General features: G+C 38.2%; 2 protein-coding genes across 2 annotated transcripts in view; one reads left to right on the top strand and one right to left on the bottom strand.

Moving 5' to 3' along the window:
• LOC134530503 (carbohydrate sulfotransferase 9-like) overlaps positions 1–17068 on the top strand; it is a 47012-nt gene extending 29944 nt beyond the window's left edge. The window contains exons 2-5 of the mRNA XM_063365370.1: positions 11405–11578; positions 12411–12538; positions 14767–14953; positions 16177–17068. Of these exons, the coding sequence (XP_063221440.1) occupies positions 11405–11578; positions 12411–12538; positions 14767–14953; positions 16177–16737 (1050 nt within the window). The 3' untranslated portion in view covers positions 16738–17068. The remainder of the gene's footprint in view (positions 1–11404; positions 11579–12410; positions 12539–14766; positions 14954–16176) is intronic.
• A 1015-nt stretch (positions 17069–18083) lies between these two features.
• LOC134530505 (XK-related protein 4-like) lies at positions 18084–24182 on the bottom strand. The gene is made up of 3 exons (XM_063365371.1): positions 23959–24182; positions 22853–23036; positions 18084–19751 (listed from the first exon to the last, which is right to left on the bottom strand). The coding sequence occupies exons 1-3, from the start codon at positions 24107–24109 to the stop codon at positions 19487–19489; spliced, it is 600 nt and encodes a 199-aa protein (XP_063221441.1). The 5' UTR covers positions 24110–24182; the 3' UTR covers positions 18084–19486.
• Between the last annotated feature and the right edge of the window lie 2988 nt (positions 24183–27170).

The raw sequence follows: 27170 nt of genomic DNA, 5'->3' as shown, positions 1-27170 counted from the left end.
AAATATTTTTATGCTTGCGTTTGCCTTGACAGATGTATAAAAATTACTTTTCTATAGTTAATAAAAACAATTGGAAAACTTACAAGTTATGCAAATTTTCCTGATCACGTTAACAGTTACGGCCACGGTAACTAAGTATTTATATATTAACTAGTTAGTTGTAAGGCATCTAAGGCGCCCGTGAAAAATGATGAATATAAGAAACACATAAATATAATACATACAATTTTTTTTAAATAATTATATTTTAATATTGTGCTTTACACAGTGACATTGATGAACTGGCTAAAGAACAAAATATTTCATTAAATTTTAATTGAAGATTTCAATTGAAAATTTTCGTACTTAATTTTGATTATATTGTATAATGTAGCAATAAAAATCGGTTTTATTTGATATTGAATTATTAAGTCTAAAAGATAAAGTTGGTTATTTAAATTAATTTTCAGCGATAAATAGAATATTTACTTAGGTACTTTGCGAAGTTAGTAGGGCCTACTTAACTCACCGATGATGTGCAGGAAAATGGCTTGCCTAACACCAAGATGTAGACATTGAAGTTAAACTTCTGTATTGACCTGATTATACCCCCGGCAAAAGCAGCGTGGTACAAACTACAGTATTTGGCTCAGTTGCAATTTTTGTCGCAAGATATATTACGTTATCAGCTATTTGCTTAGTCAGGAAAATGTTCAAAATCAAAATTTACTGTCTAGTAGCTCACTGTCTGGTAGTTCATATGATGTTCATTTTGTGTTCCTACAGCTAAGTAATAGTTATGCTAATAATAATTATAGTAATAGTTAAAATTAATTTTATAAGTAATAATTATAGTAATAGTTATAATAGTTAAAAGTACCGTTTCCTAAAATAAATCCCCATAAAATCTATAAGGAGTAGAAAAATCGAAAACACAAAATGGCGGTTGGTGCTAAGACCATTTCTCAAACCCGTATGAAAAGGGCAGTTCATCATTTCGTAAATCTAGAGTTTTGCTTTGAGTGAAAAATATCTAATACTAGAGTCAATTTTTCTTTTATTAATACATTTCTAATATACACACATTATATATAAAAGTACTATGTTCAGTATATTTATTTTTATATTTATACCACTTATTAAAAAAGACGAGACGCCTAGCTGATTAAGCATGTAATGCAACCACTGTCACCCTTCGTTCTTTGCATCCTGGCCCCGAAACACACCTACGTTATCTGCGTCCGTTAAATACGCAAAAAAAAAGAAAAGGCGTTCTAAGTCACAGCCCCTCTAAAACGTAGAAATTATTATTATTTTTTCATTGCAGAGCTAAATTATTCATTTACTTTTTGTTACTGCGTTAAACATTTCATTTGGGATATTTATTATCTCTTCATCTCGTAATTTCTTATCAATGATTATCTAGATTACGTAGAACAATTTGCCACAGATGTTTGGTAAGGCTTTTATACCTTTACCGAGAGGGCTGAAGGCGTATGGAATACCGATAACACATTGCATTTACATATTGAACACTATTGCATAGCGTCATTGTTTCGGTGCAAATCTCGCTACTTGCACATTCTGAATAGTAAACATGTGACCTCTTTGACCTGTCTGTCCCACACAGTGAGGAAGTTGAACAGTGAGCCAACCTCCCCCGAGCCCTAGGTAGCGAGTTTGCCAACATGACGGAACGAGGCATTCTGGGATTCTCGGTTTATGTCTGCTGTCCTGGCTCTTTGCTAGACTTTTTGCTAACGTAGTTTTCCGCTCTAGGAAAACGCTGGTGTGGTCTGAACGTGACACTGCACTTTCTTGTGAACTGCATTTGTCATTCAGAATTGGTTTAGAAAAGGGCAGGGAGGGTTGATGCACGGCAATAAAAACACATAACTGTTTTTTTTATTCAAAAATTCATGCGAATGGGAAGAATTTTTTAAAGTGTTTCCACAGACACAGGGCTTACATATAAAAAATTTTAAATGACAATCGTAATCGCTTTATTACTTACGTTTTGGTAAAAGGAAAATAAATTCGTCACTTCCATGAAAAACAAATATGAACTTCTTTTTTTTTTCGCCAATTGAAGGTTTTTCACTCTCGTAATCCATATATCAGCGACGTCGGCTCGTCATAGACCTAAAACTTAAAAACGGAGATTTTCCCTGTTGCATATAATTTTAAGTCGGAAATGATACAAAGCGCAAGCCCATACCAGTGTGGATATAGGTAAGCATTTGCTGTTGATATTACTTATACAGGTAGAGTGTAATGTTTAAATATGTGTGTCATAGTGATAAGCCTTCATGATCAAATGTTACTCGTTTTTAAAGTGTTCAGTAGATGATTGCGCATCGGGTATCCCCGGACACATAAAGAATGGGTAGCCCCGTCGACTAATGCGTTTATAGGAGAATTAACAACAAATAAATTATGGGGTATTTTTCCTGTTACAGGGCTACTGGAACATGCCAAAGTTTAAAGAAAAAAAGTCAGATAGAGGGTATTGGGGTGAAAATAACATGAGAGTGGCTATGGACCGTGTAGTTTCTGGAGAGTTGACAGTAAGAGAGGCAGCAAACCGGTACAGTGTTCCAAAGAACACACTGCATGACAGAACAAAGGGCGTTAATTGCGGTTTGCAAGTCAATTTAAAAGCCAAACTTGGTCGGTTCAATAAAACTTTTCCGGACGAGTTTGAGGTACAACTGGCTGATCACATCCGAGACCTGGACACCGTTTAATGCCGCTCACGAGAAAAGAATTCCTCAAATTATCATTTGATTTAGCTGAAGATTTGAAATTACCACACCGCTTCAATAAAACTACTAAAATGGCAGGCAAAGATTTTTACTCTGCCTGTATGTACAGATTTCCGGAATTAGCCTTGAGAACGCCGGAATCTACCAGTGTTATGAGAGCTGTTGGGTTTAACAGACCTCAAGTAGAACTGTTTTACAAAAAGCTGGAATCTCTATATCAGAAGTATGCTTTCCCACCATCACGCATTTTTAATGCTGATAAAAGTGGCGTATCATGTGTTCATGAAAATTCGAAGGTAATATCAGTCAAAGGATAAAGGCAGGTTGGAAAATTTACTTCTGGAGAACGTGGAAAAAACATTACAATATTGTTTTGCATGAGCGCTAATGGTGTATTTATTCCACCTGTATTTGTTTATCCTCGAAGTCGTTTAAACGAGCGGCTAACAATCGATGCACCAAGTGAGAGCTTAGCTGTTGCTCATCCAACCGGTTGGATGACTGGAGCAATATTTCTACAGTTTTTGCATCATTTTGTGCACTTCATTCATCCAACAGAAGAAAATCCAGTGTTATTAATTGTGGATGGACATTGCAGCCATAGAGAACTTGAAGTTATCATGTTTGCTCGTGCGAATCACATTCATATGTTAAGCATACCACCCCATACATATCACAAGATACAACCCCTTGATCGCACATTTATGAAACCCTTTAAAGGTGCATACGCTGAGGCTTGTGCACTTTGGATGAGAAAAAATCCTTCTGTGAGGATCAACGACTATGACATTGCAGGCATTGTGAATAACGCATACACTAGAGTTTGTCGTTTGTAATTGGCGGTAAACGGGTTTTCTAGCACAGGAATTTTTCCTTTAAACCCAGGTGTGTTCACTGATCTTGATTTTGAAGCAAGTGTCATGACAGACATTCCAGATCCTTCAACGAATGGCAGCACAGGTAGAGAAACTTCCTGCGGCAAATGATAGTCTCAGCAGAAGTGTAGGACATTCTGAAGACCTGTTTACCAACCCCGCAAGTCTAATCTCAGTTCGTTCTCAAGAACATTTTGACCACCAGTCCTCTACAACCATTGTTCATGACCCTCATCTTTTACCACACAATGCAGACAAGAACCAGCTTTCTCCTGTTAGCTCGAACATCACGGAATGTCACAGAAGCGTATTGAACTCTGCAGTGTTTCCTTCTAACACTGAAGATCAATGTTCCCACCCTACTGAGAATGCAGCAAAGAAAAATTATTCTTTTAAGAATTCCATGCAGCATTCAAACCAGAATCCAGCCGTAACTAAACCAAGCAAAGAGCCTCAGCCTTCTACCAGTGGGCTACAGGAATTGAAATGTTCTTATTTCCAGATCTCACTGAAAAAATTGTCACTTCTTCCAAATGCAGCAGAGAAGAGAATGAATGCAAGAAAACGGAGATCGCAGAGAAGTGAGATCCTTACATCCAGCCCCTATAAAAACCAGATAGAAGAAAATAAACAAAATTTATCTAACAAAAAGAGGCGTACCCCGAAGCAGAATACTAATACTGCAACACCGAAATATGCTAGAAACCCTAATGAGAGTTTTTCGATGGAACCACAAACGAAAAGAGCCAAGTTTCCTTTGTCACGATTAAATGACAAAGTAAAAACTACCTGCATTCTTTGTGGTGAAGATTTCGAGGAGGATTGGATTCAGTGCAAGGACTGTAATGGTTGGGCCCATGAAGAATGTGCTAGTGTTGATGAAAATGATGCGTTTTATCACTGTGATCACTGCAGATCAAAATGTGTTTAACTGTGTTTATTTTCAGGATATAATTGCTTATAAAATGTGGCATGTCACTGTTTTTTATTGGACCGAATGTCTTGTCCGGGGCTACCCGACTATTCTATGTCAATCCCATTATATTAATGTTGATATTTTTGCATGTTGTAAGAAAAATAAATTATAATATTTCTATGTTTACATGCTAAACTTTAAAAAATACATCTGTATTAATAATTAACACATAAATATAAAAATTAAAAAAATTTCAATTACCTTTAATTAATTAATTACTTAAGTGTCCGGGGCTGCCCACCCTTCCCCTATATATTACTAACATAGCTGTATTGATTGTGAGAAGTAATGGATAAGCTATCATCGGGCTAAAAAGAAACAAGTAAACTTAACTCGCTTTATTTTGGTTGCCACATATTTTGTACCACAAATTTGATATCTCATACTCATTGATAAAGAACATGTTTTTTTTTTAATTACAAAACCGCGTTGTGCTTTAAGTATAGTTTAAATATCTTTTACTAAGCAAATAGTTACCTCGTAGATAAATTAACACTATAAACCTTAAACTTTGAATACAAGATTTTTTATTTTTTGCTAGTAGTTATGGGCCCACCCAACAGATAGTCACACGTCACGAAAAACATGGTTTCTGTTTCCACTGTAACAATCGTACTTCTTTCTATACCTCCCTCCTTGTTCTATGAAAATGTATTGACGGTATTTATCACTGTTGCAGTAGTCAGTGCCAAAGAACAAATAAACAAAAAATGCTAAACACCAATAATTATTATTTCAAAGAAGTAAACTATTTGTAGCAGTCGGTCAATGTTTACAACAAGGCATTCCATTGAATTGCGTGCTATGCTCAAACAGAGCCAACAATTTTTAATATTAAATATTAATGTAAAAAAAATGTGTCGACAAAAACTGTTGATACCATGATGGCGTCATTCGATACGTCTCCTAGTTAGTACAAATTTAACATGGTTATATTATCTCTGTGAAATTCAAGATAAAAGTATTGGCAATATTCTCATTAAAGTTTTCCTATACGAAATACAATTGAAACACTGCCATGATATGCATTACAAAGAAGTGTCTGCGGCGGCGGCGGCGGCGGCGGCGGGGCCAGACCGGCCGGCGCCCTGTGGCGCGGGCACGGGCGGTGGGCGGTGTTCGTGACGGGCGGCGGGCCGGGGGCGGCGCAGCCATCGACCGCCACGCGCCGCACGAACCGATCGAACCTTCCACGCCGCTCACCTCGTCGACCCATGTCCACGCACGAAACCCTGCGACGAGTTCGGCCGAACACTGGATGCCCCCGCCTGGGATTCAAATCCCTCTCCTCCACTGGGTTACCTTGCTCCGTTACTCTCGACTCGTGGGCGAGTGATTGTCGCGGTTTTTTTTTTTTTTTTTTAGGGGTGGAAAACCATTTAGGTGGAAAGAAATTACCCTACCCCCCCCCCCCTTCCCTTGCTCAACCAAACGCAGACAAGGATAGAAACCATAATCGAACACGCCTACTACATGCTGAACATAGAGCCTACTCGTGTAATTAATTGTCTAACCAGTTATAAACCTCTCGGTAACTAAAAACATTACCAACAACTGCCAGTGTATTTTTTTTTCCATGACAAACGGTGCAAAACTGCAATGACGTAAATCTTAAAAGCTGCATTAAATAAAAATTCCCCATTGCATGAATCATTTAAAGAACGTGCCAGTTCATTGCCTCCCCTACTTTTTCATGGCCTATTTTTTTTTTTTTTTAATTTGTACGCGATTATACCAAGTTATTGCCTATGTCAAATCAGTTTAAAAGCCCTATCAACTTGAGCTTCAAAAAAAAGGCCACGCGATTTGAAAACAGCTCAAGATATCAGAGTGGGATCTGTTTACGTAAAGCATGTAGGTTACTCCGAAGACGGATGAATAGTTCTGTTTCCGTATTTCGTTTTAAAGGAATAATTTTTTAGACGCGAAACACCTGGTACAGGTTCTTCAAAGCATTCGAGTGACTTGCACTACGCGTTATTTTAATTTCTCCGCCATGTATGTTAACGGTCAGATCTCGCAGTTGCCCCGCGCACGACGAGAAGACCGCGCGCGCCAGTCCAGAGCCTTGCTCTTGGGAGGGCGACACCACGCTGGAAGCACCAGCGAGCGTCGGACGTTAACCATCCCCCTGGCGGGACGGCGGGGAGGAGAGCGTGTTTGCAGAGCAGCCCGGCGATAACACGCAGCGCCGTGCGTGGCCTTGTTTGTTCCTCCAATGACGGGTTTGCGGTACTTCATCCAACCCCCCCCCCCCCCTCATTCCCTTCCCCCCAGCGCACCCACGTGCACCGAGGCCTGGTTCCGTACACAGCCCCTTCCCTTCCCCCCTTCGCCCGACACATGCAGCTTCACTTCAGCCGAGCGTGGAGCAGGATTTACTGCTACACTGCACTCGCGCTTATCTCTAAACTGAACACACCAGACAGAGGTAGGGGGAAAAAGAAAAATACTAGTCCAACTAATCGGGTTTGGGATTAACGTACAGCCAAGATGGCTACAGATACATTGATATGATTACGTAGTGTTTTACCGGAAGTAAATATTTATACTATAAGATTAATTATTATGATACACTAAAGAGTTTACAGTTCTGAGAGTCACAGAGTAGATACATATAGGCGTAGGTAAAATTATCTTTCTGACCCTTTCTTCCCTTCCTGACATATCACCCAATCAGTCGCTCGTTCAAGAGGTTCTGGATCCGACAATTGGCAAGTTAAAACCTATTTTCGATTGTCAACCAACTAAATTTAGGGTATTTTACACGTTTCGTGTTTTTTTTTTTACTTTGGATATAGATGTACGCAGCAGTAAACAAGACTAGATGAATTAAGTTCCCGCTCAAAGAGATTACGCCGCTAGTTTCGCATAAAAGAATGTGTGACGAAACAAACTACTGCGTATTTGCTTATATACCGCAACATTGTAACAACGCAATATAATGGCGCGTTGTTGAGGTTATGTGATTTCATAACTTTGTCAGTTTCAAAGCAGTGTTTGATGAATTTAAATTTGTTCTGTGTTAGATTAGCTCTATACATTTAATAATCATTACACTTAAGTGTGCATGTTGGAGCATCTACCATTCGCAAACAAGCGCACACAGCTTCATTGAATGTGACAAGTTATGTTGGTAATGTGGGTCCCGAGCGCAAAAGACTAGTGGAACTACATAGAGTAGGCCCTAAATAAAGTAGTAATATGGAGAGGACACTCAATGCTTCTGAATCTTCACATAATTTCTTTATAATTATGCTGCTAAAATATCTCAAACTTAATAAACATAAGTGCGATTTTTTTCACACTTTTAATTTACAATAATGTGGTTTTGTCACTATTTAAATTTGCCATAAACGGGTCGCAAGTCAATAAATGTGTGATACTTATAAACTACTAGGTACCAAGTTTCAAGTTTGTAAGAAATACACTTGAAAAACGGGAAATTTTAATTTTAAATACCCATTTATTGCACAGTCTCGGTGCATCCAGGCTACGCATCAGCAAAACCGGAACGCCAATCTTCAGTTTTAATTTTGTGGGAAGGCAGGTAACCTCTAAGCAAGACATGATGGACGTAGCAAACGATAGCTCGTTACAAATTCAAGGCAATGCCATGATTGTAAAAATTCTAAACTAAATTATTAGCCCCTTTAGTCCGCTATAAGCCGCGAGATTTAATAAGCGGATGGGTTTCGCCAAGGATAAGGATATGAAGTTGCCAGACCTTACTATATGACCGTGTGACCGACATAGAGAAATTGCATTAACTAACTGTTTGTGTGTATATGACCTACCTCCTATTATTTTCTATTATAAAACTGAATTTAACCCTTTTTCATTCTCTTTGGGGTGGAATTTCATAATTATATGTAGTCTTTGTCACTTACCGACTCATAAACTGTATGCAAAAAATCATGTCGTTTCGTTGATCCGTGAAAGGACAAACACTTTCGGATGTATAATATTAATAAAATATATAAATATATATAGTATAGATAGGGATATGTTTAAATATCATCGTTCTAAGAAGTTTCAATAAATAGTTCAAATGTGTATAACATCTGTACGAGGAAACTATGGATTTTTTCGTTACAATGTGGAGCATTGAAAATTATTTATAGGGCATTGAAAAATTTTATTCATACATATTATTATGGTAGATTAAAGAAAAGCATATCAATGTTGCAGTATAACCAGTACATATCAGATTCACGCACATTGAACAAATATGTTCCTATCACCTAATTAGATTCCTTGAAGCTAGTGCCGATCACTTTCTCCACGTCATGTTGTCTTCTTAGTTTGACCAAGATTCAATACGTTCAACACCTGATAAAAATAAATAAAAAATTATGTTTCTCATATTTAAAAGTAATAAGAATTTGACGGTTTCATAAATTTGAGACTATATATAAAAACTGGATAGAAAAAGGAATAAAAATACTTGATGTCAACATAAGTAAAATACACAATATTTGAAAACTTTATTTTTCCAAGGGTGGTTTCAGCGTTGAGCGATTATAACAACTGGCATTTGCCCCCTGCGGTAGGACAATATCCCGGCGGGATCGGGCTGAGCGCGCCCACTGTTCCGGTCCGGCCGGAAATGTCGCGATACGGGGCAGGGGAGGGGACAATCGCAGGACGCGCAGCGGGGCGACGGGCGATACCCTGCGCCGCGTGGGCGCGACGGGGCAGCTATACCCCGTCCGCACCAAGGTTGCCGCTTGCCTGCCGGTCCATACCACGTCCGCACCAAGGTGGCCGCTTGCCTGCCGGGCCATACCCCGTCCGCACCAAGGTGGCCGCTTGCCCGCCGCCGTGTTTGAGATGGCCCTTCCTCGATCTGACACCGGTAACGCCACATCGGTGTGAAATAAATACATTTAAAATACACACATGTATATATATATATATATATATAATACTGTGTTCTCCAAAATATGGTCGAAACACCTGCACGAGATACAATCTTCATTATTACTATACCTGATACTAATTACCTTGCCTCAAATACTCAAAATATACAGGCTGTAGGTTCATAACATAAGTTACAAACGTATATACGACTTAATGCCTTAAGTGCTTTCCCAAGGCTGGTGTATGCCTTTTGAAGTTCGAGCTGAACAACATTTTCATTGTGAACAATATAGCTGTGGCTAATATTCTATGTAAGCATTGTATGCAGTGATTACAGTTTGAGAATGTTATACATGTTTGCTGAAGCTACTGCATTCTGAAGTGACTCGTTTGAATGGTGAACACACATTCTCTCTCGTTCATTCTATCTCTTCACAATCTTGTTATTGGAATTGCTGGACTCTCTCTCTCTCTCTCTCTCTCTCTTTCAGCTGAGCATCCCACTACCATCCGCCTGGATGTTGACAACCCCGCTGTCTTTTTTTTTTTAGTTATGTTTAAGTAATTTCCGTGTTTTCTTTATATTTAAAACTTAACTTTTGGTGTTGGCCTACCTCAACCACACAGTTTTTTTTCGGTGGCCATATTCCATGTATACACAATCCTACCAACATTGGACGGAGCGGCCCGGCCACCGCCTGGGGGTGGATCAGGTATAGCAGGTCAACAGATAAGACCCGCCACACACACACACAGCCTACCCATCTCACCCACCCTGAGTCAACTCACCGCAGGGGAGGCCATTCAGAGGGGGAGGGAGGGAGGGAGGGCCAAATAATTCTTCTATATTTCATGTTAAAACTTTTCAAACCCTACATTTGAAGAAAAAAAATCTGCAATCTGTAAACTTTAAAATAGTCGTATCTGTAAACTTGATCTATGCATACAAATATAATCATGCGCAATGTTTCTTATGAATTCTATTAACAAAATTACTGTAGTTTTCATATTTTCAGGGTAAATCAAAGCATTAAATTTTTTTTTTGAATCTCAACTGCGAGGCCGATGTCCTGCCCCAAGGAATTGCCCCCCCCCCCCCCCCCCCCAAATCAAACACCAGCGCAATGAGCTGCATCTTGCAGCATGAGTATTTGTGGCGTACAAGCGACAAGTGAGCAATGGATTGCAAGTGTGGTCAGTGTGATTATGATGACTGTCAAGAGCTCACGCTACTGTTGTTTGTTGAGACTATTTCTCATTGTCTGATGTGTATTTTTGTCACAAAGAAATAGCCATTATTATTTTACTGGTTTTGTCATATCTGTATTGTATTTAGTTTCATAAAAATTACTTTAATTTCTTTTTCAATTATTTAAGAATCGTAATCTTTTTTGTATTAATTAGGAATCGTAATCTTTTTTGTATTTATTTAAGAATCATAATCTTTTTTTGTATTTATTTAAGAATCATAATCTTTTTTGTATTTATTAGAAAATTTATTAAAATTAAAATTAATTAATAAATATGAATTTAAAAAATTATTACTCACTTGAATCTAACTGCTCAGAATAACAATAATTAATTATTGATCAATCAATAATGGTTAAAAACAATAAATATTACTCACTGTTAAAATATTCAAACCATAAAGAAAAACTGTGCCTGTTACTGTTTCTCCAAACAACTCTGCAATTTGGAACATTCCAAATCTCTTAACAAAAAATTAAATTCATAGCAGGGAGAATGAAAATGAGCCTAGCAATGTATATAGCATAGTGCTCTCTTTCTCTCTTTGACCTAGTATCTATTCTCTGTCCTTTCGCATCCGGAACGTTTGAAAACAATGTTTCACAAAAACGTTGCCTTTAGAATTCAACCTTGAAATTTTATTCACATCGCGCCCAAAGATATCTCACTTCATCAAGACGCTGTGACGTTTGTTCCAGCCCAAGACTCTGCAGCGCACGTGTGCCAAGTGTCTACTGCTGGTGTGCGTAGTGAGCTTCGTGGTGTCTTACCTGCTCGTGTCTGTGCGCTACCCGGACCCTCAGCTCTGGCTCGTGAGCAACACATCATCATGGCCCACTTCGCCAGTTGGGAACCTCACCAGCAGCCTGGCGGTAGGTTACCGCTGCAAGAACCTTGTCGCTACTACTGTGCAAGTTGAGCTTATAAAGAGGTGCAAAGGGTTCTCAACTGAATTACTAATCATTGCAGTAATTATGTTTAGATACTGTGAACTTGTTCTTATCAAAGTTATACTAATTAAACACAGTTTTGTAGATATGGTATTACAATATCTGGAAGCAGACGAGTGGTTTATTATAGTAAAAAAAAATTTGTACTGGTCAAAAGGCTGTGGACGTCAACATTGTATACATGTTGTCACAAAGTAAACATGAATTGACAAGGGAAGTGGAGGGGCACTGTGCACCTCACCTCACACGATGGTGAGATTAAAAGGAAGACCACAGTTTCCTACATTTCTGATACTTTTATACAGTAACTAGCACAAGGCATGCTTCCTAACCTATTGGTTTTTAACTACGAAAATGTATTCCTAGCTTCTCTAATGTGTTGCTACCAATGTTTTAAATTCAACTTAACTTAAATTACATACTTTTTCTTTGGCCTTAAATATTCTGGTAAGCACAGTTGACAGCATTCAAATAATTATATCATATAAGCTAGCATATATTTTAAAGTTTGGTGTTGCATCTTTCACATACAATTAAATTTTTGTTATTATATAGAATAAAAAAAATACCCCCCCCCCCCCCCCTCTTTGAAATTAACCAGTACAGTCAGTGAGAGGTGTGATTTTTATATTTAGGAAATCTTTAACTTTGACTTCGTATTTTATCAGAATCTAGCACAACCAGTGGCAACAGAATGTTAAGCAAAAAAGTGTATTGCAAAAATATGTTTCAAGACTAGGCAGTGTGTTTGCAGGTTGAGATGGAGGAGGAAATGAGGCGACGGAGAGCAGTGGTAATGGAAGCCTGCAACAAAACTAACCGTCCCCCAGGAGTCGGAGATATGCAGTTGCACAGGACACTAAGCAAAATGTATATAAACAAGTAAGTAACCCTTGTCGCTCTAAACTCTTTGTGCACATTTTAGCAGTAAATCTCAGGCCTGCCTAGAGGTTTGTTAAGGGACTTGCCCAGTCATGGGGTATATTTGTGCTTGTGAGGTGGGATGATAGTGCTACACTCGCTGGTGCTTCTAGCGCTGTATTGGTTCTGAACTGTCGTGCAGTCTTCTCGCAACTATGTGATCTGAGTGGTAACCATGTCATCAAATGGTGGAGAATAAAAAAAAAATGTAATGCAATCACTGATGTATTTTCAAGAATCCCTACCAAGTGTTACATGCCAATAGTTACCCTGAAAACACATGTTTAAGTCATTTAACTCTTCTACAATTGCAGTTTAAGAATGAAATCTGTAACCATCTTTCATAATGTATTCTTAAATGCTTTTTGTAAACAAATACCACTAGGATATCTTGCATTTTTTAAATAATGTGGTTTTTTCTGAAGCTCTGCACACCTGTTGTAAGCCCCGACCTTATGAGCACATTTTCACCCTTTTATTAACATGATTTAATCAGTTTCATTTGTAACCAGGGGCGCAACAACAGGAAGGGGGGGGGGTGAAAGGGTATTTTGCCCCCCCTCTGAAACCTTGAAGTGGGGGCAAACGGGGGCAAATAAAGTGCTGTGTAATCAATTTTTAGATAATAAAACTGCTTAAACAGCACCATTTTCCACCTTGAAATACAAATTTTCCCGGGGGAGGACCCCCGGACCCCCCGCTTCAATAAGGGGGATCGATGATTCTCTATTAAAAGGTATATTGCCCCCCCTTTGGAAATTTAGTTGTTGCGGACCTGTTTGTAACTATGTAATCTTGAAAATCAATTTTAACCTCCTCCTAATTGTCATATAGATTTGAAACTTTGCAATTATATGTAATCCGGATGACAATACAATAATTCCATGACCTGATGAGAGAGATGGGGGAAGGGTAATAGAGGCAAAAAAAAAACACTACTTTTAAGCTATGGGCAATAATGATACTTTTTGTGTATTCATGAGGCTGGGGCATGGTAGGAAATTTGCCCAAAATTGACTGTCCCCCTTGGAAAGGAAAAGGGGTCAGCCACAAAATTTCAAAAATAGATTCTCGGGGACCTGAACAAGATCATTTGCCCTAGATTTCTTTAAAGCCGTGAAAATTGGAAGAACATTGATTTTGACGTGCTTTCGAGGCCTTCAGGCACCATCCTTGAGGGGTGGCGGTCAATGCCCCCTAAATTTTCAGGACTATTAAAATTGATCTTATTGTGTATTTAGAGTAATTTATTAAAAAAATTCAATATGAACTCAAAAGTATAAAACATTTAAATTTAAGTAATTTGTTCAACATGACAGAATGAACTACAACTCTATATAATGTAATTTTTTAATAAGCTTAAGATAAGATTAAATTACTAATCAAAACAATTTTAATGAAATAAAAGCATGAGGTGTTTGTTCTTTTCTTTCATTTTCATATGACTCTGTCCTAAAGAATGGTCATTAATGGTAAAAAATTTAAGACATCTGATATCAAGCCTGCGCTGTTTTCTTCTTTAATTTTCATTATTACTCTATCCTAACGAATAAACATTAGTGATATAAAATTTAAGATAACTGATATCAAGCACCTTTTTTTTTCAATATAATTGTTTTGTTTATTATTTGAATCTTATTTTAAGCTTTAAAAAATTATGTTATACACTTATACAGAGTTGTAGTTCATTCCGTTGCAGTTGAACAAATTACTTAAATTTAAAGATTATTTTATACTTTTAGTTCATATAACATAGAAAGCATGTGTTTTAGTTTTTTTAAATATAATTTCCTTTCAGTTTAAATCAAAATTTTTAAATTACATATGTATAAGACATACAGTATGTACATTTATATTTCTAGCATATCCTCAAACTGTTTGTACAGAATACTTGAAAGGATAGTCATAAGTCAGTTACTACCCAATTACTGGTTTTATAGCAGATTGCACATTCGTGACTTGATTAACGTATAAAGTTTTGCTTGGATTTTGTTTAGCTAGCGTTGCAAGCTGGCCTTGAGTTAGTCAATATTGTTGCTTTAATAAATCCCGAGCAGTTTGTTAACATTTAAAGAAAAACACAATTTATAGCAGTTTAAGTACCTATGTTTTCAACTTATCGGCAGAAGAAACGCGTTAGTCCACACAATGCGATGAAGCTGTGAGGAGATGTGTCCCTCTCTCGCCAGGCAGTACAAAGTGGCATGGTGCCCCGTCTACAAGGCCGGCTCATCGTCCTGGCTGGAAGTGTTTGCCGAGATGGGCCACATGCTCACGCCCCTCACCCGCAGGCAGCTCGCTGCAGGGAGGGTGCAGATCAACAACCTGGCCCGCAGAGGCAACCCACAGTGGAAGCCCACTCCACAGAACAAGGAGGTACGCATCACGCACGCTCGCTGTTCTGACAGCAAGTCACGACAGTCACCCCGACCTCAGCAGCCTTGTCTCGTGGGCCGGTTGATGCCTTGTCGTTGACGGTATTGATTGAAGGGGGTCAAGGGAAGGAGAGATAGAACCTGGACTTTAGCAACATCACAGTACGTGTCACGTGGTTCTTTTTTTTTTTTTTTTGCTTGCGTGGCTTGCGTTTGCGTTAGTTTTGCTTTTTCTATTTAAAGTTGAAGAAAGGTTTTTGTTTAAGGAATTATTAATATAGATTGTTTGGCGTGCTCTTGTATACACCACCTTTTTTTAAATAAACGTACTTTCCATGAACAGGTTTTGTTTTTATGAATAACTTTACCTAGCAAAATGTTTTTTTCCGCATAATCGCCGCACCCCTACTTTTCAAACTTTATTTTAGAATAAAATATGAGACGATTATACGAGAAAACACGGTACTTATTTTCTATATGTTGTTAATCTCTTAAAAATGTCTTTTTGTGTAAAATAAGTGGTATTTTTAGAATAAATAGCAGGTTTTCTGTGTGTTCGTTTCACTGAATGTGCTTCAGTTTTAAGTGCATAGTCATAAACTATTGCATATACCACACAAGGTATGTTGAATGAGTTATGAGCTGCTAAAAAGTCTAAATAAAAGTTTTAAATAAAGTAAAAATATATTACAAACAATTTGGTTTCAATTATGGAAACAAAAATATTTTTAATTAACTTTTTGTTTTCAAATAGTTTAAACAACCTGTTGAAAATGGTTTCAAATGTGCCAAAACTTTTCTCAAAAGATACTGTAGCATACAATAGAATAATTATAAGGAATAGGCAAGAGCAAAAATATTACAGAACCTTCAGATAGTTATGTCATTAGCCACAACTGTCCTGTATGTAGTCTCCTCTGATACAAGTAAATATTCAAATTCCAACTGTATGAACCAAATTCTTGTGTTTGTATAGTTTTTACTACTCTAATGCGGCAAAGAAAAGTGAGAAAGTGTTATTGCAGAGGCTTGAGTCCATATCCATTATTCTATTGTCTTTACAGCCACACAATCCTACACTCCTCAACGGAATATGTATATAGATTTTGGCATACTGTCATGTTAAATAATTTTCATGTGTATTTTGGCTGTAGTACACAAATAGCAGCTTTTTTCATTGTAACCAGGGGAAGAAAGTTGAAATATGTAATAAATTTTTTCCAGGCAGTATTCTCAATGACAAGATTTCTGATAGTGAGGCACCCGTTTGAGCGCTTGCTGTCGGCCTATAGAGACAAGCTGGAGCACCGGAGAGGGAAGATGTACTACTACGAGCGCTACGGGAGGCAGATAGTCAGCCTCTACCGAAAGAAACCCCCCAACGCGATGCTGGCGGCGATGCAGCCCCGCGAGCCTACGTTCCCGGAGTTTGTGCGCTACGTCGTTGAGCGCCGGAGGTTCGACGAGCACTGGCGACCCTACCACAACGAGTGCTCCCCCTGCACCCTCAGGTACCAGTACATTCTGAAGACTGAGTCCCTGGACTTGGAGGAGAGGTACCTGGTCCAGGTCCTGGGCCTGCACAATCTCTCCTCCTTCCACAAGGCGTCGCTTCGCCGCATCCACAACGTCAATCCTTCTGGCAGAACAGGTTCGCAGCAAGCTCGACACTACTACTCGCAAGTGCCTCAAGACCTTGTCCAAAAACTCTACCAAATATATGCAAATGATTTTGAAATGTTCAATTACACTGCAACAGATTACTTCAATGTAACCAATAGGTAGCATGTGCACCAAAGAATATAAGAAACATTTTTTTTTTTTACATTTTTTCAGTTTGTGAAAAAAAACTATGTAATTAGATTTAATTCATGAAAATAGGTTAAATTGCTATTTAAGCTAAGCTGTGTGGTTAATTTAATAATAATGTTGTGCTTCTCAGAGAACCTTAGTACTTTAAATAACTACATATTCGAGATTCTATTTTTTTAATAACCATCACTTATCAGCTATAGCACAGAGCTGGTAGACAAAGTGCTTTATGTTAGTATTTTATGATATGTAATTTGTATCGTTTTTTTTTAATACATACTAGTTTTCTTGTCAGACTGCAAAACTAGTTTTTTCCAGTGCACTCACCATATTTTTCCACAGTTATTGGGCAGACATAAAAAAAGGCCCAAATAAAAAATAAGATTATTCATACATATTTAAATGTCAGTAATACAAATTTTGCATTTGGTAAACTAACTACTTAATTTATATTAAAATGTTCTATGCAATAAACTATTTGACTAAAGATAGTTGCAGAAAATGCTGCAAATGCAAGATCTGATCATGGCCGGCATGTAATATGTTTTTTCATACATATGGGTACAATTAACATTGCATGAACTATAGTGAAAGGTTTTTAATCCTACATTTTCTGGTTCCGAACATTCTGCAACCCTGCATCCATCCACACATTCAATTTGACTTTTTCAGGTGGATTGCGACTGTGAACTTTGGCCTAGGCCTGTGGGAAGCTTCGACTAAGTACATGAAGCTTCCGCTCATATGACTGATGTGAAGCTAGGCAAATGTTGCAAAGCTTTAAAACATGGAAGCTTAAGATTCGCTCATGAAAATGTTTTTATTTTGTGTGTTTTAAATATTTTGCACTTTTGCACGAATAAAGTTGATTACTTAAAAAAAAAAAAAATCAAATGTTGCACTGAGGTTTGCTTTTATGAATGCTCAATATTAATATTATTATGCATGGTTAGTTAAAAAATTTTATGGAATGATGATAGAGCCCAATTGGTTTAACAAATATTACAAACATTAAAATATAAATTTTTTCCATCAATCCAGTATTTTATAAAAAAAAGCCTTGCTGAGAAAAATATTCACAATTTGATTCAACTTTGCAAAAATTTTAAACATTCGATTTGTATTCCTTCGAAACAAAAAACTAGTATTCGTACAGGCTTTGTATTTCATGGGTACATTTCCATTACGAATTTTCAAGACAAGATCTGAATCATGAATTTAACTTGATGTCAAAGACTTGTTTAAACATTAATGATTATCTGTATTTGATGTTTATAAGAACTTGTTTTAAATACAACTGTACTGTATATTAATTTATCTTTGGTATTACCAATGAACTACATTCATATTTAATAATCCAGCATGCCTGTGGTCCAGAACATGACGAATCGGACCTTTAACTGTGTAAATTTGCTTACGCTGTTACTCAAAGCCAAAAAAAGAGAGCTTTTTAAATCAAATGTTTTAGCTCCAAATAGGTACATCTCCTCTTATTTCTTTTATGCTTTACGCATCATAAGGTAAATGCTTTACCAATAAATTATTCCCCTGATTCTTTCATTGCATGAGAAAATTTTGCTAACCAGTTTAACAGCATAAATTTAATTATCTATCATTGTCGGTGAATGCAAAAAAAAAAGTCCAAGATTTTTAAAATAGTGTGATCATAAAAGTACAATAAAGTGTAAAGAATGCAGGAATAACAAAGAGAGACTAGAAGACAGTAAGTTAAATTCATAGGCATGGTTTTGAATGAAGAAATATGCCTCTTAGCCTTTTTTAATAGTGTAGACAACTGCTAGTTAATAATATATTTTAATAAAATTGTCACTTGACATGGACTGAAAGCATTAGAAATCTTTATGATTATGAATTTGATATATGTAATATATTTCAGCTACTTGGATCACTTTAGGAACCAACTTTTGGAGAAGTCAGTACGCAAATCATCACTTGGTGTAAACATTTACATACCTACTGCTGACTGTCTGCAATCAGGTTATGAGGTTACCAAGATTACATTGAATGCCAAAGCACTTGGTGCTGACTTGGTGCTCTTGAACAACTCGTGTAGTGGAGTTAGGATCATTAAGCATTAGCATTAATGGCACAGGACCCTAGGGCTTTGGGGGCGTTAAAGTATTACGTAACGCAATTTGGGGGGAAGGGGGTCTTGTAAAATGTTACGATGCGTTACAAGGCCGGGAGGGTGGTTCGAACAATGTGTTACGTAACATTTTTTTTTTATTTAGTAATTAAAAAAACTAGGCAAAAATGTCTGTAAGGACAGGGCCTAGTCAGGTAAAGGACAGGGCCTAGTCAAGAAAACAGCGTAATTAAATATAAGATTCGTAATAAAAGTTTATCAGGACAAATTTGAGCCCATTTTAACATATTTTAAACTTAAGAAAATGTTTATTACATTATGTGTGATTGTTTATTAAATTAAAAATATAAATAAACAAAATAAACAATATACACATTTATTGTGAGTTATAAATCGCTTGTTTTATTTATTATTACCGCAAACATGATTAAAACAATAACAAAGGTACTTTAGCAAATTTCCGGTACTTTGCGCAACATAATTATGAGTTTTAGGTAAAAAAAAAATGGTCACTTGGGTGTTACGTAACGTTTAAGGAGGGGGAGGGGGGTACAGAAAAATGTTACGGCGTGTTACATAGATGAGAGGGAGGGTCAAAAATAGTCAAATATTGCGTTACGTAATACTTGAACGCCCCCTTTTGAAAATGTTAATTGAACAGAAGGGTTTCGAGGTTGCATCCCTGTTACCTGTTAGGGAGCGCCAGTCCTCGAGCGACACCATTATGTAGAGCTGCAGCACCAGCTGGGGTGCAGACTCCAGGAACGACTCAAAGAGGTGCAGCATGCAGATGTCGTTCTGCTGGTGGTACAGTCGCTGGAAGTCGGTCGGGTCGCCAGATGACCGTGCCTCCAGGCCAGTCTTCAGCACCAACACCTGCCTGCGCAGAGCATTGTGCAAGCATTCCCATGTGTTCTTTCTTGCTGGACTCTGGATACAGTGGAGTTTGCACAGGAAATTAAACTTTCTCAAGCGTTCCATCTCCTTGCAAGAACAAAGTCTGTCATTTATACATTAATAGGTAGATGAATTTTTATACATAAAAAAAAGTGTTGGTGTTAGGAAATTTGAAGTTACCACATTACAATATTCTTTTGTCTTAATCACAGTTTACACTTACGAATCATACTACACAATGCATCTTTAATATAAAGGACCGTCAAGAGGGAGTGGCAAGGAGGGCAAAATTCCAGGGCCGGAACACCGGAGGGGTCTTGTCGAGTCTAGAAATTTTTTTTCTGTTATGATAGTCTATTGATCAAATAATTAATTGTAAACATTAATCGTTACAACATGCAGATCACATTTGCAGGCAGGGCCATGGTAATGATTAGTCTTTAACTTTTTTTTTAATTGATAGGTTTTAAAAGTTGTATGTTAGGTAATCGGGAGGGGGCCTGAAGAAATCATTTGCCTTTGGGTTATTAGTTTTGCTGTACATATATGGTTATGCAAGATCCCACACACTTGTTTGGCAAGTTGAGGTCGGTTTTATCCCAAAGAGGATATGTATTCAAAGTTAATGCTAGAGTTTACAAATAACATTGAACTTCCTCATTTACAGTTAAAAAGTGCTCGCCATTCGTTGGCATCAGTTTTTGCCAGTAGGTACAAGAAGTTTTATAGTAAATACAAATTATTTTTGTCATGGTGCAAATGATTTTGCAGCTTGCAGGAAAAAAATATATTGTTCCCTTAATGTTTTCATTGAAAATATTCTAATAGAAACAACTAAAGCATTGTTATTCTGAGTGCAGAAATAAATAATTAATTAATAGGGAAAAAAATTTTACATGTTAAGATTTTGTAACCATTGATACTCAATGTAACAAGCTGCATTTCCTAGCATGATTAGATTTTACAGAGTTACTAATACTACTTGGCAAGTATAAGTTAAGAGACAGAGAATTCTCTTCTCAATGCAGTTGAATCAAAAATTGATTGTTTTTAACGTTTCTATGACAATACTATTGAAGAGTATAGCTAAATTACCTTTTATACAAGTTATATATCAAAAATATTTATTATGAGTGGAGCTATGTTCCAAGAAAAAAATTACTATTCATAAGTGTTTGTACGACATTATGTATATTTAATCAGATGTTTGAAAAATGTATTATATTTTATGATGCAAAATTTAACAGATGTACAAAATATGAATTTATTGTATGGCACGTAAATAATACCTGTGTAAAATCTTAACTATATAAAAAATAAAATGCTAAAGGATTGTGGGCTAGGCTTCTTTTCAAAGTGTCTGGTTATGATCTGAAGGTCACCCCCCCTCCCCAAAAAAAATGCCTAAGTAAAAATTATGTTCACGTAGAATTATAAATAAAATAATGCATTACAACAATGGATCTGTAATGTAATGACTCTGGCCACGGAGCTCCAGTTGTCCGGAGATTGGTACCTGGCAGGGGAATTTGTGGTGGAGGGTCTAAACTAAGCAAATGTGTGGTGGCAGTCACATCTAAGCTTTGGTGCAGTGAGAATCTCACGTGGTGCACAAGCTGTATTTGAGTTTTTGTCACCGCAGATAAAGTCCAAAATGGAGCATTGGCTGAGAAGCACTAAGCAATAGAATTTTGCTTTCGCTTGGGCATAATCACTTCCAAGATGCTTGCCTCAGGAGGCTTTCAAAGATGACGCCCTGTCAAGGGCCCAGATTTTCCGGTTGTTCAGTGAGTTCAAGAATGGATAGGAAACATTTGAAGACGTGAAGCAATCTGAATGCCCTTCAACAAGTGGTTAGGACAAAAATGTGGCCAGGATAAAAAATCTCCTGAACTCAGATCGTCATTTGAGTGCAAGATAAATCGCCGAAGACCTAAACATGTGAATAAACAACAGTTCACAAAATTATTTCTGAAAATTTGAACATGCGGAAGGTTTGTGCGAAATTGGTGCCAAAAGTGTTGTCATGAACAAAAACAATGATGAATGGACGTTTCCCGTGAGATGTTGGAGCAGTTAGAAAGTGAACTGGACTTTCTAGACAATGTAATAACAGGCAATGAATCATGGGTGTTCCAGTACGACCCTGAAACCAAGCTCCAAAGTTCGGAGTGGCACACCTCGAACTCCCCGTGCCCCAAGAAAGCGAGAATGTCGAAGTCCTAGGTAAAGACAATATTCATTGTCTTTTTTTGACAAGCATGGGATGGTCCACAAAGAATTTGTACCTCTGGGACAAACCGTCAACGCCATTTTCTACAAAGAAGTCCTTGCGCGCCTGCTCAGAGCCGCCAAACGGAAACAACCGGAGATGGCAGATTGCTAAAAGCTCCACCTCGAAAACGCTCCAACCCACACCATCTTCATGCCCGGATGGGGGTTGCAATTTTGCCGCAGCCACTGTACATCCCAGATATGAGCCCGCCAGACTTTTTCCTGTTCCCAAAGCTCAAGAGAATCATAAACGGTCACCGTTTTGAAGATGTTCACGTCATTAAACAGGCTGTCACAGAGTCTCTGATAGACGTTACAGCAGCTGACTTCCAGGTAGCCTTTGCAGCATGGGAATCACCTTGGCAACAGAGTATCAACACCCAAGGAGACTATTTTGAAGAATTTTAACAATATGTACCGATTGGATCAATAAATTATTTTTACCAGACCTAGTCTCATTACTTTACAAACAAACCCTGTAGGCCTAGAAGTGATATATTTATATTAAAAAAACTAATTTGTGGTAGTAACCAGTTTTCTAAAACAAAGGATAGCATGTTGGTTTATTGCAACTACTGTACACTTATTGGGATGGGCAAGGAACCAAACTTCACTGCAGTAGTCCAGATAAAATAAACAGTCGCAAATGCTAGTGACCATGATTCAATAGATTTAACAAATTTATAGATGGGCTGGAGAATTAAGAAACAGCCTCGTACGTAGATTCTGAACCCACGCAGGTCCCCCAGCCACGGGCTTCGTCCTCGATTCAGCCAGCCTAGCAGCACGTGTGAAGGGGGAAAAGCCCACCTGTGCAAGATCCCGAGCAGAAGGACGTGGGTGACCCAATGGGAGAGCTTGGCGTTCTCGTCAGCAATGTGCCAGCGCATGCTGAACACCTGCACGACAAGTGCCGGCACCACAACCAGCACCAGCGTGCCGGCCGCCCAGTACAGGTGGCCATAGCGGAAGTAGTTCACCACCAGCACCACGTCTATAACAAGTTTTACAACCGCAAGTCCAGTGTATCAAAACTTCAAATCAAACAATGAATAATTAAAAACTAAAAGATTACAATACTTTTTGTTTGCTAATTGTAATTTTGTATAACTTGGTTTGTTATATATATTTGTGCAAATCTACAAAAACAAAATAAATCTAATGATGGAATAAGCTAAACATGATACCTATGTATTTGTAAAAATACCTTGCTATATACAATGTACACATTTTATATGTATATGACTTGTTCATTTATTTTTCAATAAGAGTATACACTGAAGAGAAATATTGAAGATTGAAAGATTGTTTTGGATGGATGGGGTGGGAGGCTCCTTGCTACCAGACAGGAGACCATTTGCAAACTGTATAGTAAACAAAATAAAATCCATATTGAAAAGCAGACCTAAATCTTGCACACAGGCTTGAACATTTAATGTGATTAACTTTAGCTGGTAGTAATGTACATGATAAAAGGTACAAGCAGTAACAAATTGATACCAAAAATTTTGTGGTTTCATTGACTCAAGAGCCAAAAGCAGTTGTGTTGCATGCAAAGTTTCCAAATTACATAAAAGATTTTTTCATTCACGAAGCATTCTTGAATTTATATATTTCTAAATATTTTTTTTCCCCGAACGGTTTAGTGCTGCTGCAGAACATAGAAATTTTCAATAAAATATCAAACATAAAATAGATAGTAATAAAATATTAGCAATTGGTGACTTATTATTGAATTAAACCGGAAATAAGAGAAAACTGAGGTACAATCCATAGGCTACTTAAACGATGTTAAGGTCTGCAAAGTATTTACTCGTTCTATATTAGTCCGCATGTCGCATAGTAAATTTGAACTAAAGCGCCTGCTGACAAATTACGATCAGCATAAAGGATAGTAACTTGAGCAACTGTTCTACCTGTTGATAGGTCCACTAGAAATGTTCCAATTGATAAAATAACCATAAATATATCAATTATTTTGAAAGCAAATTGCTCTTGTTCGTTCGCATTTTTTGTCCTTTGTTCTAATTTATTTCTTGACTCTTCACTTTTTGACTTCGCCGCCATGTTTTACTTGAAACACTGACATCTAGTGATAACAACAAACACTACTTTTGACATTTAGCGGGTGCAATTACCAAACAAAATAAAAGCGGAAATAAATTTGAATAAAAAGCCAATTTCACAACATCAAGTATACTGGAAACTGGAAGCACAGAACAGAAAATGATATAGACTTATCACAGTCTTCTACGCTCTATACCTACAAAAAATATTTAAGACGTGTAAACATCAACATATACGTTTTTTTACGAATAATAAAACATTAAAATAATTCAGTACAAAGCGGTTTTCAGAAGACAATTTAAAATTTTTAATTGTATAGCAGTACAATCAATCAATTATAAAACTGAAAATTAAAAATATATATTTAATATCATGGACACTCAAACTATCTACTAACTTGACACGAACCCCGCTACCTCCGTGTGAATTTAGGAATATTATGTACTGTCCGGAATCTCGGGGTAGGTTCGGCCTTGTGGCGGAAGGCAGAGGTTTAACGCAGCAGGGCCTCCCGAGCTTTTTAGGCCACTCGGGACGCGTTATAAGTCCAAGAAAACACAGTGTTATAACTTATTAATTAAATCCGGCACCGCCCTTTACATGGTGCTACTCCTCCTGGCCGTAATGGTTATCCCGAAACGAATCGCCACACGCGCGGCCACTCTCTCAGTGGCAGCTCGTGATTTTATTACATGGTAAGGTCATTCAGTTCTGACACGACACGATGATTACCTAGATGAACCCTAAACATAACACAACTAGAACCCTAAGCAAGAACACGCTTCACAATAACGTTTATGTATTACACTAGGCTAGGATCGTGTAGGCCCGCTACTCCGGTGATGCAACATGAGTCCTAAAACTGTCCCAGATACTGATGCGTTAGAAAGTTGGTTACATAGTGCCTATTGGCTGCCCCGTGCGGGCTAAAACTAAGTAGCCGACTGGCTAAGATATCGCGTGAGGCGCCGACGGACCATCTTACAGTCCTTACACAGTACTTACATAGGTCGTAGCGCGCTCGTCTTGGAGCACTAATTAATTAAGTTACACACCTTACAGTAAATCGAGGCCGACCACGGGACTGAAGGAAAATGTTTTAAGAATGGCTTAATTATTAAAAACTACATGTCGGTGAAAATAAAGAAAATGCTGGTCCCGTGACGCGTGGAGGCTGCCAGCCTCTGTGAGCTCCAGAAGGATACTTCCGCCCACACCACGCGCGACCCCCCTCCCCACTAGCCTTCCCGCGGAAAACGCGTGATTTTCGCGGGAAACTGAGCCGGCCAGGTTAGGGACAAGGCGAACAGTGAAACATAATTTTGGAAAATATAAAGTGGTCCCCGTGGGAAACAGCAATTAATAAACGTCCGGAACGTCCCTTGTGGCCTTCCGCCAATAATTAACAACAGTGTTAATCAACCTAATTCACCTCCCTGTTTTTACTTGCAAATAGCTACTGGAGTAGTCAACAAGTGACAGACAGTCTCCAGCTTGACTTTTTATTTTCAAATATTATTAATCTCAATTTTATTATGTATTATTGTTATAGGCCTTCCGCCAACTAATTCAGACATGTCATTAAGATACGAGGGTTCTATAAATAATAATGACTAGTTATAATTATAAAATTGGATTAACGGCACATTACAAAGTTCGGCGCGTCATGACGCTTCCTCCCCTCCCAAGCCGGCACAAAGTGGCAGTAGAGTTTTACTCACGGGCTGGGGCGGACGTGTGATCCCGCGGGGAGACTTCAACTTTTGTACTTCTGATTCTACATACTGGTAACTATCTGACGTCGTACCGCCGAAGGCCACAAAGCCCGGCCTCCACCCACCAGTATTGGCCCCCGCTGGTGGAACGTAACCCTCGCCGAACTGACACGAGTCAAAGGAAGCACCCTCCCGCAAGTAGCCCTAGCGCCCTGTAACTTAAACATAATCACCTAGCAAGGACGCTAGAAAATTAAGCCCCATTAAAATCATTAGGTATAATTACCCAAAGTTAAGTGCCGGGAATGGTGCGTCTTAGTGTGTGTGTGTGTTGGCCCCCTAAGGGCATCCCAATTCGCTAACACAAATTCTTTCCCGTGCGGCCTGGGGCCTTAATTATAGCGGAAAACCGCGCGAGTGCATCATAGTCATAATTAATTATAAAATGTGCAGCGAGGGGAGTGTTTGAATAATAAGCGAACAGTCGCGAACTTGAGCCCCACTTTTGAATGTTTTATCGGCTAATTGTGTGGCCACAAATTCAATAGACACAGAACCAGTTGAGAGTTGCCTTAAATCTAATTAAAATAAGTGTGACATGTAATTAGCACGTAAGTTTTCCAGTTTATATTGTATAACGGTAAATTCGAGATTTTGGCGCGAGGGAACAACGACTCCCTCCCTGGCGCCATGTTCCCCCGGCAGTTCTTCACGACTCGCGGTCTAGGGCGGACGTGTTCGTCCCGCGGAGTGTCATCACCTTTGTCTCACTGATCGTCATACTGGTAATTTTTTAAGTCTTCAAAACACTTTTCAGTCACCCTCCGCGAGTCCCTAGACCATTTACGGTGCAGGGCTTAACCCGGCCGCTTTTCATTTCACTCCCGTGACGCGTTCATGTCGCCACGCAAGTAACAGAATAACGGACCTGGCCGACTCCAGACCACAGAACTTTTGCTAATACAACCGCGCAAATGCCTGCCAGTCACAAACTTAAGTAATTAGCGAACACGTGAAGTGTCAATTTAATTATAATTTACGGGGCTGGCCGACTCCAGCCGAGACACAACATAACTGCCGCTAGGGAATGTGGACAATTAGCGTAAGCAGAGTAGGCACTCTGCCTTGTACTTTATTTTAATTAACGTGTCAGTGTAAAGTGTTAGTGCAATGTATCGAATATAATTGTGTACTTTGTAAACAGTGTTTGCGGCATCGCAAGATTAAGTGACACGCACAGAGTGTAATAAAATCCACCAACCGGATCTTGCCATCAATTATTTCACTCAAACCAGTAATCACCTCAACCGACCCTCCGCATATGGTGTGTTGCAAACCAACTCACA

This window comes from Bacillus rossius, chromosome 3 (assembly GCF_032445375.1).
Source record: "Bacillus rossius redtenbacheri isolate Brsri chromosome 3, Brsri_v3, whole genome shotgun sequence".
Classification (NCBI taxonomy): domain Eukaryota; kingdom Metazoa; phylum Arthropoda; class Insecta; order Phasmatodea; family Bacillidae; genus Bacillus; species Bacillus rossius.
Note: the sequence above shows the minus strand (reverse complement) of the source record. Positions and strands in the feature narration are given on the sequence as shown.